The sequence below is a fragment of the Artibeus jamaicensis genome, unplaced genomic scaffold (genome assembly GCF_021234435.1).
Source record: "Artibeus jamaicensis isolate MK-2021 breed Jamaican fruit bat unplaced genomic scaffold, CSHL_Jam_final contig_1132, whole genome shotgun sequence".
Classification (NCBI taxonomy): Eukaryota; Metazoa; Chordata; class Mammalia; order Chiroptera; family Phyllostomidae; genus Artibeus; species Artibeus jamaicensis.
In genome coordinates this window covers 2,395,302-2,410,823 of record NW_026521221.1, presented here as the reverse complement: position 1 = coordinate 2,410,823, position 15,522 = coordinate 2,395,302, and the positions used below count along the sequence as shown (strand labels likewise).

The 15,522-nt window shown below is 36.1% G+C and overlaps 1 protein-coding gene across 3 annotated transcripts in view; it reads left to right on the top strand.

The window, feature by feature from the left end:
• Nucleotides 1-15,522, top strand: part of DPH6 (diphthamine biosynthesis 6) — a 161,183-nt gene that overhangs the window by 128,571 nt on the left and 17,090 nt on the right. For all 3 annotated transcript variants that reach the window (XM_053666303.1, XM_053666300.1, XM_053666302.1), the window contains exon 6: nucleotides 5,450-5,511. In XM_053666303.1, the coding sequence (XP_053522278.1) occupies nucleotides 5,450-5,511 (62 nt within the window). The remainder of the gene's footprint in view (nucleotides 1-5,449; nucleotides 5,512-15,522) is intronic.

Sequence of the window (15,522 nt, the reverse complement as noted above, 5' to 3'; positions counted from 1 at the left end):
CAATAAACATACACTTAAACAAATTGTATGAAAATTATAGAATGTCACAGGTAAATTGAAAATTGTATAGTCTAGCACAGAGAAGACAAAGATTCCTTATATGGGAACCACTGTTAGACTGGCAGCATACATCTTGTTACGAGTAACTGATGCCTGAAGAAGTAATATTTTACAGCTAACCTACTATGTAATGGTGAGCGTGAAAAAGGACATCCCCTGACATGATAAAACTAGGAGAGCTTACCATTCACAGATCTTCAGTGAAAAATAAAGAACGGACTTCAGATTAGAAATACATCAAATTCCAGGTGAAATGAATGAGAATGGTGAGCACAGACATTGTAACATATGTGGGTAAGCTTAATTTTTCTTGCACAAAATGATGGAACTAAAATTTAACACAATAATAACTTAAATTGTGGAGCTTATTTAATGTCTACTTAAAGTATAATTTCTCTTGATCAAAGGGAGGATAACATAAATTCTTAGATTTATGAAATTTTAGATAATACATTTGGATTAAAATACTGTGGTTTTGGATGTATGCTAAAAATTAGAAGTGATGCTCTGGTTGGTGTGGCTCAGTGGTTGGAGCATCATCCCTAAACCAAAAGGTCACAGGTTCTATTCCTAGTCAGGGCACATGCTTAAGTTGCAGGCTTGGTCCCCATTGGGGCAAGGATGAGAGACAACCGAGTGGTGTTTCTCTTCCTCTCTCCCTCCCTTCCCTTCTCTCTAAAAGTCAATGAGCATGTCCTCCGGTGAGGAGGAAAAAAAATTAAAGTTGATTACTGAATGAGTAGAAACACAGTTTATAGCCTTCTAATCAGCAGAGCAAACAAATTCTGTTCAATCCAACATGAGGCAAAAAATAGCAAAGGAAAAATATACATGTAACTTAGTGTAGCAGAAAATCCACAGTAAGATAATAGAAACAGGTCCAGACATATAATATAAAATGTAAAAAATGTAAAATAGTTAATCTCAAATCTTTAAAGTTGTATTTATAAGATAGGATTTTTTTAAAGATCCAATTATATATAGTTTACAAGAGACATCTAAAAAGACATACACAGAAAATTAAAGAATAAATGATGGGCAAATATCAACAAAAGAAAGTTGAGGTTGTAATATTGACAAATAGGATAAAAGACAAAAGTCACATATGGAGATGAAAGGTCACTAAGGAATAATCCCATCAAGAACTATTAGAAAATAAGATTTTGTATACACATAACAACATAGTTGTCAAATGTATAAAGCAAAACTGACAGAATTATAAGAAATTTTTAATAACAAAATTGTAATGGAAAATTTGACCACCCTTTATTAGAAACTGATGATTTATGGGAAGAAAATACCAATAAGGTCATAGAAGATTTGAACAGCAGAATTAACGATTGGTTTTGTGTGTTTGGGTTCATAATTTTGCTTTCAGCAGATAAAGAACATGCTTTTCAGGCATGAATAGAACATTGATAAAATTCGACCATGTCCTAAATCACAACGGAACTTGACCGAACTTTCTGAATTGTCACAGTAAAGACTACATTCTTGACCACGATACAGTCAAATTAGAAAACAAAAAATAGTGAAATAAACAAACACATTTTGACACAAGAGTAATCCTACATAACTCACAAAATATTGAAAGCGGAATGAGAATAAAAGTGCCACTTTCAAATCTTCTGGGCTGCAGCTAATTTAGGACTTACATTCTTCTATTTAAAAAAAATAAGAAATGTGTAAAAATATGTGACTCAAGTGTTTAAATCAAGAACCTGGAAATGAAGCTATTGAATAAATGCAAAGAAGAGGGAAGGAAATGATAAAAGTAAGAATAACATTTTTTTCAAAGTGAGAAGGGAAAAAGCATTGAAAACAACAATGAACAGCGGGCACTTTGATGAGACCCCCCCCAACTTGCCAAATATGTGACAGTCTCTAGTAGGAGTAGAAGACCGATAACCAGTAAGAATTCTGCAGTAAGCAAATTCATAAGATAAATGGCAGAACCTAGAAGAAACCGAGTTGATAAGCACAAGACCAGTGTTTCAATAGTAGTAAAAAAGGATGAGTAGGAAAATGGCCAAAAAATATGAACAACCAATTTACAGTAAAAAAAATAAGTTTATAAATCTGACCACAAATATATGAAAAACATGTTAAGCTTCAATCATACAAAATCAAAGACACACAAATACCAATAAATAAATATCAATTTCTTTATCAGAATGGCAAAAGTTTTAGATTTATAATAATGATATCTAGTATTGGTAAAGATGTTGGGGAACACATCTGGCAGATATGGACAACGTATTTATAAAATTTGGTGTTTGTTCATACTCTAATACACATATTTAAGAAGTGTGATCATAAAAACAGTAAACAAATCTGAACAAATGTCATATGGATGGAAACCTCATTAGCCCAGCATAGAGAAACAGCCTAGTATGGTAGTTAAAGAAAAGCATGGGCCCCATGGACAGATGGCCTGGGTTGGAGTCCAGATTTTCCCTCTTGGTAGTGGGTGACCTTGGAGAATCACCAAACCTGTCTGTGCCTTAGTTTTCTCATATGTTCAATGAGAACCATAGTAGCACTTACTTCCTGGATTATTTTGAGAATTCAATTAGTTAATATTTGTAAAGCATTTGTAACTGTGCCTTGCACATAGTAAGTACTACATACTTTGTTTTTAAAATAAATATGGGTTGGTCAAAAAGTCCATCTAGTTTTTTCTGTAAAATAAGACATATTTTTCATTTTTACCAATAACTTTATTGATTTGGATATTGAGTATATCAGCTTTCTCCCACATGGTATAATATTGATTTTTATCAATTAATGTCTCTGTTTGATCACTGTCAACTTCAACTGGTCTACCTGACCTTGGAGCATCATCCAGCAAGAAACTTCACAAACCACTTTTGACACATTCAATCAGTCACAGTACCATTTTCATACACTGCACAAATCATGTTTTGCCTTTCAATTGCATTTTTATCTTTCTTGAAATAATAAATCATAATATACTAAAAACAGTGCATATTTTCTTCCATCTTCAATATTAAACTGACTACACAAAACTTCACCAATTTTGATGTTTTTTTATGTACACTGATATGACGGCTGTCACAATAAAATCTAACAAAATTGTTTTGAATGAAGTTAAAAACAACTAAGCACCACTAGAGCCATTGTATGGAAAAAACCAAAGGGATTTTTTGGCCAACCCAATACATTTCACAAGGAAGATCATTTCTAACAGCCATTAGGTTAATAATGTAAGATAAAGATAACTAGAAGTTGTAGCCTCTGAAATTATGGGTTTTGATTAAAGTCTGTTATTGGCCAACTAACTAGCTCTAGTGCAGATCAAAACAGACACTTGCACAATATGTTGCACTGTTGATGCTGAGGGAATAAATGTAGGTGACGAGACATACACTTACATATGTATGGAAACTTTGTGATGGGCACAGGTGGCCTGGACATTAGTACCTCAGTAGGGAGGGGATTCCATAAACAGTAGTTATTATCCACAAATGAAAGACACAGTTATAATACTCCATATAGGGTAGCTGGAAGTAAATTCTACATGGATTAAAATTTAAATGTGAATAGCAAAATTTATAACAGAATAAAATATAAGGGACTAACATTGTGACCTTGGGCAGGGAAAGGTTTATTACAATACAGAGGAAACATTTAAAATAATACTTCTGACTACTATAGACTAAAAAGCTTATGTTTATCTGAAGACCTTCCCCCAATTAAAAAAATGTGTGATGAGAAGCCACTGACTAGGAACATATTTCTAATGCATATAATGATGAAGGATTAACATTCAGAATATATCAAGAACTAGAAATTATCAAATAAAAGAAAAGACAGCAATAAATATGGGCAAATGGTTTTAATAAGCAAGTCATAGAAGTGAAAACCTGAATGAATGGAAAATAAAATATGAACAAGTGCTTACTTTTAACAGTAATCAGAAAATGAATATAACACCAGTATCTAAAGCACTACCTATCGATCTATATAATGCAATATATGTGTGTGTGTATCCACACGCATATATGCATCTCATTACAAAAGTTAAAAAAATTTGACAACACTGAGTTATTTTTGTATATGTTAAATTGGAATTATATTTCTATGATAGTGGAAGTATAAATTGGAAAGAGTGCTTGGAGAGCAATTTGACAATATCTAATAAACTTAAGATTTTACATATATGTATGTATGTTTTGTGTGTATGTATATATGTTCTCGTGTATCACAGTGATTTCACATAAAAGCAATTCATTGCAGCATAAAAAGTACTAGTGGCAAAATAGAAATTAGAAATAAGCTGTACACCTAAAAGTAATAAAATAATGTAGGTCAGCTTTCACTGAAACTAAAAAATGATTTAAAAAAAAAGAAGCTAGTACCCATTGAAGAGGGGTAAGTAAATTCTGATACATCCATATAATGGCATATAATACAACAGTAAAATTGGATGGACCAGAGGCATGGTAATCAATATAAGTAAATCTCATTAACATTGTGAATTGAAAAATAAATTTAAAATTATATCATTCATAAAAAAGTACAGTGTGCATGAGCAATACTAAATGTTTTAGGTACATGCATATGTTTGTAATAAAACTGTAGAAGCATAGTTGGGAAGTAAGTCACCAACGTCAGAAGAGTGGTTCTCCATGTAGAAAACAGTGGGAAAGAGATTGATTAGGAATAGGCATGTTGTGAAATTGTACTGTGATGATGTTGTTGATCTTTTTAAAGAAATGATTGTGAAGGAAATATGGCAAGATGGTAATACTTGTTAAATCTGGGTGGCAGCATGGATGTTTGTTTCAAAGTATTTCATTTACTGACTCATTTTAAACACTGAAATGAAAAGTGGTAGGCGTGGCTCTGGCTGGGCAGTTCAGTCAGAACATCATCCCAATGTGCCAAGTTTGCTGGTTTGATCCCCCATCAGAGTCAACCAATGAAAGCATAAATAAGTGGAACAACAAATCAAAGACCCTCCTTCACCCTCTAACGCATTTCTGTCTCTCTCTAAAATCCAATAAAAAAAATTTTAAGTGGTTGGTGGGAATAGAGTAACTGGACAAAGTTAGCAGTTACATCTTTGAAATGATACTTGTACTTTTCCACCCTAATTACAATTTCTCAAAAATGGAAAAATGGGTTGAAACTATGCATCTCATAGTTAACACAATGCAACTGAAATGAATTGGAAGGAAATATTTTTCAGGAGCAAGAATAACAGTTACCCAAGAAGAATAGGAAAGTAAATAATAGCAAAGTACATTTCATTGTACAATCAAAGAAGTTTAAAATACATACTGCTTACCTGGGTGAGGGGAGGGGAATATGTCTTTAACTTTTAATCAGATATTTATTTTAAAAATTTAAACTTTCTTGGCAGGTTTAAATCCAGATAAGCATCTTGGAAAATCGCTGGCTGAAATGGAACCTTATCTCTTAGAGGTAGGAATTTATAACACCTGTTTCTCCAAATATAGGCATCTAAAGGATGGGAAAAAGTGCCATGTTACAATAATTTTTAAATCAATTTTATTCCAGAAAAACTCAAATACACTTGTGACATATTTTTATGAAAACTTAAACTTCTAGTGGGTATTAATTATAAAAATTATTGCCAGCTTGTAGGCATAATTTAAAAAGTAAGGTATATCTGGGGAAGTTGTCCTCTCAGAAAGTTTATTAAAATGGGCATTTTCTGCTATACTCAGAAATGTGAGTAGAAACTTCATTTAGAGAATACCTAATTTAATCTCTTTTACCTATTAGAAAATTAATTTGCAGAATAGTAAAGAAATTATTCCAAGACTTTAAGTAACAATTACTTAGCCCTTATCATTGTCAAACCCTAAATGTGTTCAAACATTAAAGAAAAATTTAGTAGTTTCCACTGTTTTCTCTAAACTTTACTATACAAATGTGGGTAAAAGTAGTGTCGTAGTTGTGAATATGTGAAACACAGAGTTTATTTTTGCATCAGTCTTTATTAATTAGCGTATCATTTGTATTACAACTCTACATCTACTTTTGCCCACCCTGTATTTTCCTGGGGTTTTGGACAAATGTGAGGAATAGTATGGCAGTGTTTCATGAACTAGAATATTGTAATTATTAGTTTTTTTATTCCAAAATCATGATGGAAGAAAGAAAATCACCTTACTTTTATGAAAGAACTGATCTCCTTTAATATTACCATGTTCCCTTCCATACTGTTAATTCCTCAGCATAATACGGTGGTTATGGTGTCAATTGTCAGTGGTTACACTTTCACTAAACTTATGGCTTTTAACATTTCTTTTGAGTTATTTGTATTTGATTGTTTTGTGGTTTATCAGTATTTACCAAATCCTTAGAAATGCCCCAAATGTTAATGCATTGTTTCTTTCATTATGCATTATTAAGCACCTATTGTGTGCCAGGTAAGTAGTAAAGATTAAAATAAAAATGAAATGCTTATATAATTATGACCAATTATCTGTGATTTCTAGAAAATTTGGTGTCATTTATTTAAGTCTGTCTAATGGACATGGTTGCCTCCCATGCCCCTGTGATTGGACTGTTCTTACAGCAGTTTGGTCTATGGCCAGCATTATATTTATGTTCACATCTTTAAACAAGCAGTCGGCAAGTCTAAAACAGTGATCAATACGTCATCTTCTCGTTCCTCCATACCAACAACACACTGGCTTCTACAATGCTACCTACTCCTGAAACCTTTCTGAGTATTTTCTTAGCTTACTTCTGGCGTTTATAATATATATTCCGCTCTTCATATGCTGTGGTTCCATCCCTCTGCCTCCTGTGGTGATGTTAAATACCCCCATACCTTCAACTACCAAATTTGTTTTTATGACCATTAAGTCTGTTCTTCCTCATCTTTGTATGCTCCTGACATGTGTGCTCAGCTGCCTCTAGACACCTGCCTTTCTTAGATGTCCTCTGGCACCTCAACGCCAGCTGCAGAACTCAACATTTCTTTCCTGGCAGGGAAGGGTTCCATTGTCTACTCAGTTGTCCAAGCTGAAAAAAGTGAATTGTAATAAGTGACTTCACATATTCATTATTCATGAATAAGGCCCCATGTCTTTCACTTGTCTTCTTAATATTTAATCATCTGTCCCTTTTAATCCTTATTGTCACTGCATTAGGGTCTGCGACTTACAGCTCGAGTCTGTCTCCTCCCGTCCTTACGTCTTCTCATTCCACTGTCCACACTGCTGCTCTCATAAGGTATACGAATTGCACATGTGATCATATTACACTTTCCTCACAAACTTTTGGATCATTGCCCATTGCCTCAAAACAAAGTTTTGCCCTGGCTGGTGTAGCTCAGTGGATTGAGCGCGGGTCTGGGAACCATACAAGCGCGGTTCCATTCCCAGTCAGGGCACATGCCTGGGTTGCAGGCCAGTTCCCAGCAGGGGACTCACAAGAGGCAACCACACATTGATGTTTCTCTCCTTCTCTCCTTCCCTTCCCCTCTCTCTAAAAATAAATAAATAAAATCTTTTTAAAAAATTTAAACTTCATAACATAGCATGGTCTGTCCTTGAGGCAAATGAGGCTTGTAAGATAGCCAGTCTCATACATCAATCACCTCCTCTTTCGTCAGTTTAGAACTCCTGCTGGTTTCCGAAGAGTTGGGTGTCCCCTCATGCTTCCGTGTTTCTCCTCCTCCCTTCTCTGCTTTGTCTCTCCTTAGCTTGACTAAGTCTACTCTGTCCTTAGAATCTAAACTTAAGAGATTAATACTGTGATGTTTTCTTGCTTAAGTAAGCCTTCTTTGAACTGCCATTTTCTTCTTTGCTAGTATGTCGCACTTTGCAGGTTACATTTTATTTTTCTCTTATTTTAAATTTCAGGCATATAATATGTAAAAAAGGAACTCAAACCCTATAAAATAATGAAAACTCTTCTACTGAATCTACGCCTCCAGTTTTTCTGCCCTTTCCCACATCGACCACTCTTGTATCTTGTGTAATGCTTCAAAACCATTTTTGCATATGTAAATATATATCAATGTGTTTATCTAGTTTTACCTAAATTGGAGTATAATATACACATTATTTTCCATCTTCTATTTTAACACATAAAAATTCAGGTCATTTGTCTCCACAACATTATTGTGTTGTATTACCTGAATAATGTGTTGAACCTCTTTATTTATGGACTTCATTCTTTACTCATATCTCTTTAGTCTTTTGTTATTACATAAAATGCTAGATGAACATTATTATACCTATGTTTTGGGGCATGAATGAGCTTCTCTGTAGGATAAGATGCTACAATGGAAATGCTGGGTCGGAGGGTATCTGTGTTTTTAATTTTAACAATATTGAAGATACTCATTTTCAGCTTTGATGGAATAACTTGCATTAGACAAACTCAATACAAACAACTAGAAAAGTTGTTTGAAATTAAAATAAAAATAATACTGGAAGGCACTAAAGAATAATAAAAACTGACATAATTTGAGTTACCAAAATTTCAGAGAATGAAATCCTTGAACCTTTCCCCTCAAGGCACTTTATAATTAAAAAATAATAACACCGGATGTGAAGAAGTTGCAGAGAAAACTCCAGCTGAGAATCTGAGCAGGGCTTTCAACAGCTTAATGGGGCTGTGGAGACAAAAATGAGATCTCAGGGCAACCAGAGGGGAGTGGACCTGGTTAACTCTCCAAGTTTTCAGCTGGACTCTTGAATGGGCTCTACCTTAAGAATAGAGGCAACTGGAAATAGTCCAGTCCTTGCAAATACTTACATCCAGTTCTCAATCATATCAGTTCTAGACTGAAAGTAATCTGATCCTACTCTTGTTTATTTCTCTCGAGAAAAATAAAGTGGTTCAGAGCCCCAGATTATCTCTAAAATATTATATATTTGGGAGAAGGAGAGAAAACCACACAATAGAAACAGTCTCAGTGGATATTTATATAATCCAATTATCAGATTTAGACTTTACAGTGGCATTAGGTGGGACTGTGAACCATTTTAAGGCTATTTGGAATTTATTTAAAGGAATCAAATAGAATTCTAGAATTTAAAAATACAATCTCTGAAATTAAGATCACAATACATGGGTCTACCAGTAGATTTGGTACAGTTGCACAGTCAGTTAAAGAACCAGAAGGGTGGGTGATATAGAATATTAAGACTGAGGCCCAGAGAATGCAGGACGGATGACCGAGAAAAGACTGTAGGAGACGGAGAAGTCCATCATGGGTACCACTGGAGTGGCAGGGGGAGGAAGCCAAGAACAAAAGCAGTTACTGTAGAACCTGGCTGTGCTTATTTTTGCTGATTCTGACAAGTATCTTCTCAGGATGGTGATAATCTCTCTAAAGGATATGGATGAATATTAATGGATAATTTGTACTTTGAACATGATTTTTCTAATAGTTATAGGAAGTTATGCAAAGCAGTCTGAGTCTCTTTTTCTCTGGCTTCCTCATAGGCTAATCTGCGTGTCCATGAGCCCTCTATGAAGTGAGCACCTAACAGGTTTTTACACGGTTAGCAATTTGTTTCCCGCCTCCTTCACAGCAGTTATCCGACACAACCTAGATTTTAACTCACGATACCCCAGTTTTTTGCCCTCTTCTTTTTTCTTTCATTTTTGCATATACTCATAAAGAATAATCAGTCAATTGCCTGATGTACCAAGAGAACAATGACTCTAATATAAAAGCAAATGAATCATCAAACATTTATTTTCTTTCTGCAATTAGAGGGTATTTTTTCAACTTATCTTGAATTCTATCTTCTGCATTATAGCCTAAGATAAATCAGATTTTAAGAAATGCCTATATCTCCTTATCTTTATGAAAATGGTGTTAACCTCATTAAGTGAGATAAAAGATCAGACACATACTCATTTTTCAGTTTGTTGACCCAGTTCTCCTCAGTAGTCAAGGAATCAGAAAACAGACAACCTGTGGACTTGTAAGCGGTTTCAGGGGGAGAGATTAGGTAGAGGAACCCATTTTGTTCACCGGCCTCGAATCTCCTGAGCCTCCCTCTCATACACCCCTTGTGTAATGTGGATAACGTGACGTTTAATACAAGAAGTCAGCGTAGCTGATGTGTTAACCCTTTGATGTATTTTATCTAAGAGTTATATTTTGGGTTGAGAGAATTTATCACGTACAATGATTTCCCTTGCAGAAATGAGTATTTAATTGTGAGAATGACAGAGCCTGGTGGCAGGGTTGGTGGAGAGACGATATACCTTTCTTTAGGCAAGAGTCCCTTCCGTAGTTCGCTCAGACCCCATGGGGTCAGGTGCTTGTTACCTCTGAACCCAGGAGCCCAGGTGTAAATGCTGACTCTACTGCTTACCAGAAATGTTGCTCTAGTTAGTTTCCCATGTATAAAATAAACATGATAACAATGGAATAATATGTAAGGTGCTTAGCTCAGTATCTGGCACATTCTAAGTGTTCAGTAAATGTTTGCAGTGTTGACTATTATGAGTAAAATTTGCCATTACTGAAGAATAATTCTGAAACTTTGAAGTTTTGCAAAATACATGAGAAACTGGTAGACAACATAATTAGAGTAATATTTAAAACTCTCAAGAAATTTTTAATTGGTATATATCAAGATGTAAGATAGCAATCCTACCAGAGAAATGGCAATGGGAATGGATTACCAATACACAAAAAAAGAATGTCTCAAAACCTAATATGGCTATAAAGAGATGTTCAAACTGATTCAGTAATCAGAGAAATGCAGATTACAGCAATAGTGAGACCTTATTTTGTTCTAGGTTGGCACAAATGAGGAAGCTGGATAATGCTAATTGTTGACAGGTAGAGATTATAGGACCCCTCTAAGAATGTCGATTGGTACTGCCACTGTGGAGGGCGGTACTGACATACGGAGATGAAATATCCATATCCTCCTTAAAGTAGTAAGTCTGTCCATCCATAAGAGGACATTAGTGAGAACAGTCTTTGCAGGGTTATTCTGATGGTGATAGGGTTGTTGGAGGCAATCTCAGTGTCTGTTCCTGGGAGAGCCAGTAGTTAAAATGTGGTCGGTGCCCATCACGAAGGACAAGTCTGCAGTTAGAAAGGTATATTCAATGTGCATAAAACAGCAAAGTGCTGAATGAATACAGTCAACATTGAAATAAATTAAAATATAGGCACACAAAATCATAACACCTTTGCAAGTACATAGACAGAAGATATGCATTAAATACTTTTAAATGTTCATCTGTGATAAAGAAAAATAGGAATAAGAAACAGAGATTGTTTAAAAATAATGTTAAAATAACCTGCCTGTTGCTGAAAATTTGAGATACAATAAAATGTAGGGAAACAAGTATTTAAAAAAACCGTAGTTCTTCTGCCCCATACTGCACACTGACATGTCGATGTGTTCCATAATGGGTATTTCAAGTCCACACAGTTAAATACTAGTACATACTTTATTTACATAATTAGGTTGAACTACACATACAGTCTGTCTCCTTCTTCTCCTACCTCTATGCCATGTTTATTTGTCCATGTAACTAAATCTACTTCGAAAGTATATTTATTAATGGCTGTGTAAATTTCATCATAGGCATATTCTACATATGAATGTATCATGACAAATTTAACAAATTATTTCTTGTTGGAAATATTTATTATTTCTAAGTTATTCTGTTATTTATTTTTAAATTATTATGATGTTAGGATTATATGCTTGTCATCTTTCCTAATAAATCTTTATGTATATTTCTGATTATTATTTTCTTCAGCTAAATTCCTAGTAATGTTATTTCTGGGTCAAAAAGTACAACTTTAAAGTGTGGTACATTTATTCATCTAAATTAACTATGGAATAATTGTAGTCATTGCTTCTTAAACTTCTGCATGTTCCTAAAATTATCATCTGATAAATGAACAATGGATTCTATTTATTTTTTGTGTTTTTCCCCCCCTTGGATTAATTTTATATTGTTCAAGAAAGGAGATGAACTTTAATTAACAAGTTGTATCACATTTTAAAGATTTAAAACTGTTTCTTTAAATGTTTGACCATTCTTATTTTTGTAATATTTTACAATCTTTTCCCAAAATTCATACTCTAAACTAGTTCTTCAAATTTTGGTGCAGAAACAAGTCTTTTCTTCCTCCCATTAAAACACTGGACTTTCCTCTCTCAAAGCTGATTATGTTGGTATTTACCTCCATGTCTCCACATTATGGGTTTGCCTTAATTAGCATATCATGGACCCGCCCCCCCAGTCTTAGCCGTGTTTGTTGACTTCCCACTCTAGAAGATGCAGATTCAGCCGTCTCTACTCCCTTTCCCTCCCCTACACTGTGTACTCTTTCCCTCCCCCTATCTTCCCACACAGTCACATTGCAATTCCAGTTAGGTCCACGGTCAGTGTTTACATTATCACACTGTTGAAACCAGGAAGGTAAAGTTAGGTCATTCATTTTATTTGAGCTGGTTAGATTCCCCAATAAAAGGATTCTCTAGTGTCGTGTTGAAGTGAAGGCATGTTGCTTTTTTTTTTCATGGAGTTGAGCAGGGAAAATGGGTAGAGTTCTCAGGATCTTGTGCGTATGCGTTAACTGAGTCCCTTTTTTCTTACTGTACTGTGGTGCCTCTCCCCTCACGTGTGTCTCAGTTTTCTCAGGTCAGTCTTGTGCGGAGAATAAACCTCCAGTGTTCTGCCAGGTGGAAGGGAGGCAGTTGCCAATCAAGAGGGAAGGGAGTTAGGGATCTCTCTGTTCGTTAAACAGACTGCCAATCAGTCCTTTTTATTTGGATGTCCTTTTCATTCCCCCTTCACTTCTAGATGTACCTGACGTTGCCAATTCCTCTCACCCCGTGGTTTTACAGGAAGGAGTCATTCTACTGTGTCGGCTGTGTTGGTCCTCTGCATTCTCCACTGTTAGCCCACGATTCAGTGCACCTGGTTCTGCTAAATGGGTTGATTCTGTCACATTCTCTCTTTTATTCTCCATCTGTGTATGTTTATGCCTTTTTATGACACTTTCCAGTAAGGTTTTAGAATGGAAAGAGTAAATGGGTGGATTCAGTCCACTGTCTTTACCAGCAGCAACTACTCTTTAATCAAGAGATTTCCTTCAGCTGTGCAAAAGCTTTTAATTTTGATGAGACCCCCATTTGTTTATTCTTCCCTTTATGTCCCTTGCTCTGGCGGTGAAAGACAAATACCATATGATCTCACCTTTAACAGGAACCTAAACAACAAAACAAACAAGCAAGCAAAATATAACCAAAGCCACTGAAATAGAGAACAGGCTGACAGGGACCAGAGGGCAGAGGGGAGGGAATTTCAGGGGAAAGGGGGAAGGGTTCATGGGAACAAGTATAAAGGACACATGGACAAAAACTAACAGGGGTGGAAATGGGAGGGAGGTGGGGAGCACTGGGGGGGTGGGCTGGAATGGGAGTAAAGGACAGAAAACTGCACTTGAACAACAATTAAATAAACTTCAAATTTTTTTTCTTTTTATTTTCTTTAATGGAAAGGTAGGGGGAGGAAGTAGGTCTGATTTCTTTCCTTTCTTTAAAGATTGTTTTTATTTAGTTTTAGAGGGAGGGGAAAGGAGGGAGAAAGAGAGAGAAACATCAGCCGGTTGCCTCTCTCATGCCTCCAACTGGGGACCTGGCCCACAACCCAGGCATGTGCCCTGACCAGGAATCAAACCTGACACCTTTCAGTTCACAGGCCAATGCTCGTTCCTCTGAGCCAGGGCAAGAGGTTTCTTAATCTAGCCCTGACCGGTGTGGCTCAGTTGGCTAGATGTCATCCTGCAAAGTGAAAGGTCACTGGTTCAATTCCTGGTCAGAGCACATGCCTGGGTTGTATGTTCCATCTCCAGTCGCCACATGTGCCAGAGGCAAACCAATCGATGTTTCCCTCTCTTTCTCCCTTCCTTCCCCAAACTCTAAAAATAAATAATTTTTTAAAAGAGGTTTCTTAATCTAAGTAAAAATTGTCTGTCAGATGGCAGAGTGAAATCATATTATATAAAAAGTAGTGAATGTATAGATTGGTTGCTGGTCCAGGGCTGTTCACGTAGAATTGGGAAACCTGACTTCTAGCCTGAGTCAGTGGTGAGCAGATGTGCGTTGACTGCTTAACGAGTATACCCCTTTGCTGGGTGCTGTAAGAGCTAAGCCAGGGTAAGTGTAATGCAGATTTCAAGTTTAAAGATTTGTTTCCAGCTCTGTTCTACGTGAGTTAACTTCTCTTCCTCATGGTCTGACAAAAGCACAATTAGCAGTCCCACGTAACTACCACTTAAACAAAAAGCAAAAGAGAATGAGAACTTTACCAAAGTTGATTTGATATTGTGGGCGAGAGAGACAGAATTTTAAGCCTTGCTCTACAGTGCCGACTTCATGGGAAGGAACACTTCCCTGGCCCCGAGAGTCAGTAGGCAGAACATCTCTGACAGTATTTTGCATTTTGAACATAACTGAGTTAGAAGGGTATAGGAAATTTTATAGTTGAGATGTCCAGTAACTATTACTAAATGTACTCTTAAGAGCAGTAAAAAAGATGTGCCATAGAATTTTTTAAAAATCACATGTTGAGAGAATGCTTAGTACTTTTGAGATACATTGACAGCCATACAGGACTTAAAAGGTGGATAGAGTTGTTAACTGGCCAGATTGTTTGTAATATATTTTGAGAACTGGTTAAAGAAGCTGAAAAAGGAGATTGAAGCTAAATGGTAAAAGATTCTGACCGTTGAAGAGATGGATTAATTATCTAAACAACGAAGTAAAAGCAGAAGGCTGTAGAGGAAGGGAGGGAAGTTCCGAAAGGTGTGCGTGTGGAATCTGACCTGCAGAGGTGTCCACTGGCTGGCGCCAGTGAGGGGAAGACAAGGAGGGCCTCCACGGTCAGCAGCTGTTCCGGTACGTCCTTGAACACGTCCCTCATGTTTTCCTGAGTGTGTGTTGTAGATGAACTCTTAACTGCCAGTGTCGTGTGGTACTAATTGAATTGAGTGATAAGTACTGGTAAGGATTTCTTATGTTCTCAGTTCTATGCTAATTGCTATAAGGAGGTCAAAATAAGCCAAAGATTTGGAATTTTTCATGGAATGTAGAGTCTAGCAAATGGGGGGAAGGTGCAAGATGGCCACCGGACCTGGAGTAGCTACAAATGATGTCATGGAAAGGGTAGCACTTAGACTGGTTTGAAGGAGTGGGTGAAATTCACATGTGTGGTGGCAACAAAGTGAATCAGTTTGAATGAAGGTACCTCAGCAAGAGGACATGCAGGGACGAAGAGAAACTTGGTTTAAAAGAAACGAAGAGCTTATAGTGGTAGATTAGCAAGAAACACGTAAGGCGGGGATTTAGTACCCACTCCTAATGGACCTTTAGAGGTGAGCCAGGTGATCTGGGGTAGGAGATGAAAAGATATAGAAGGCTTAACGGCAGGGATTTATAATATTAAAATATA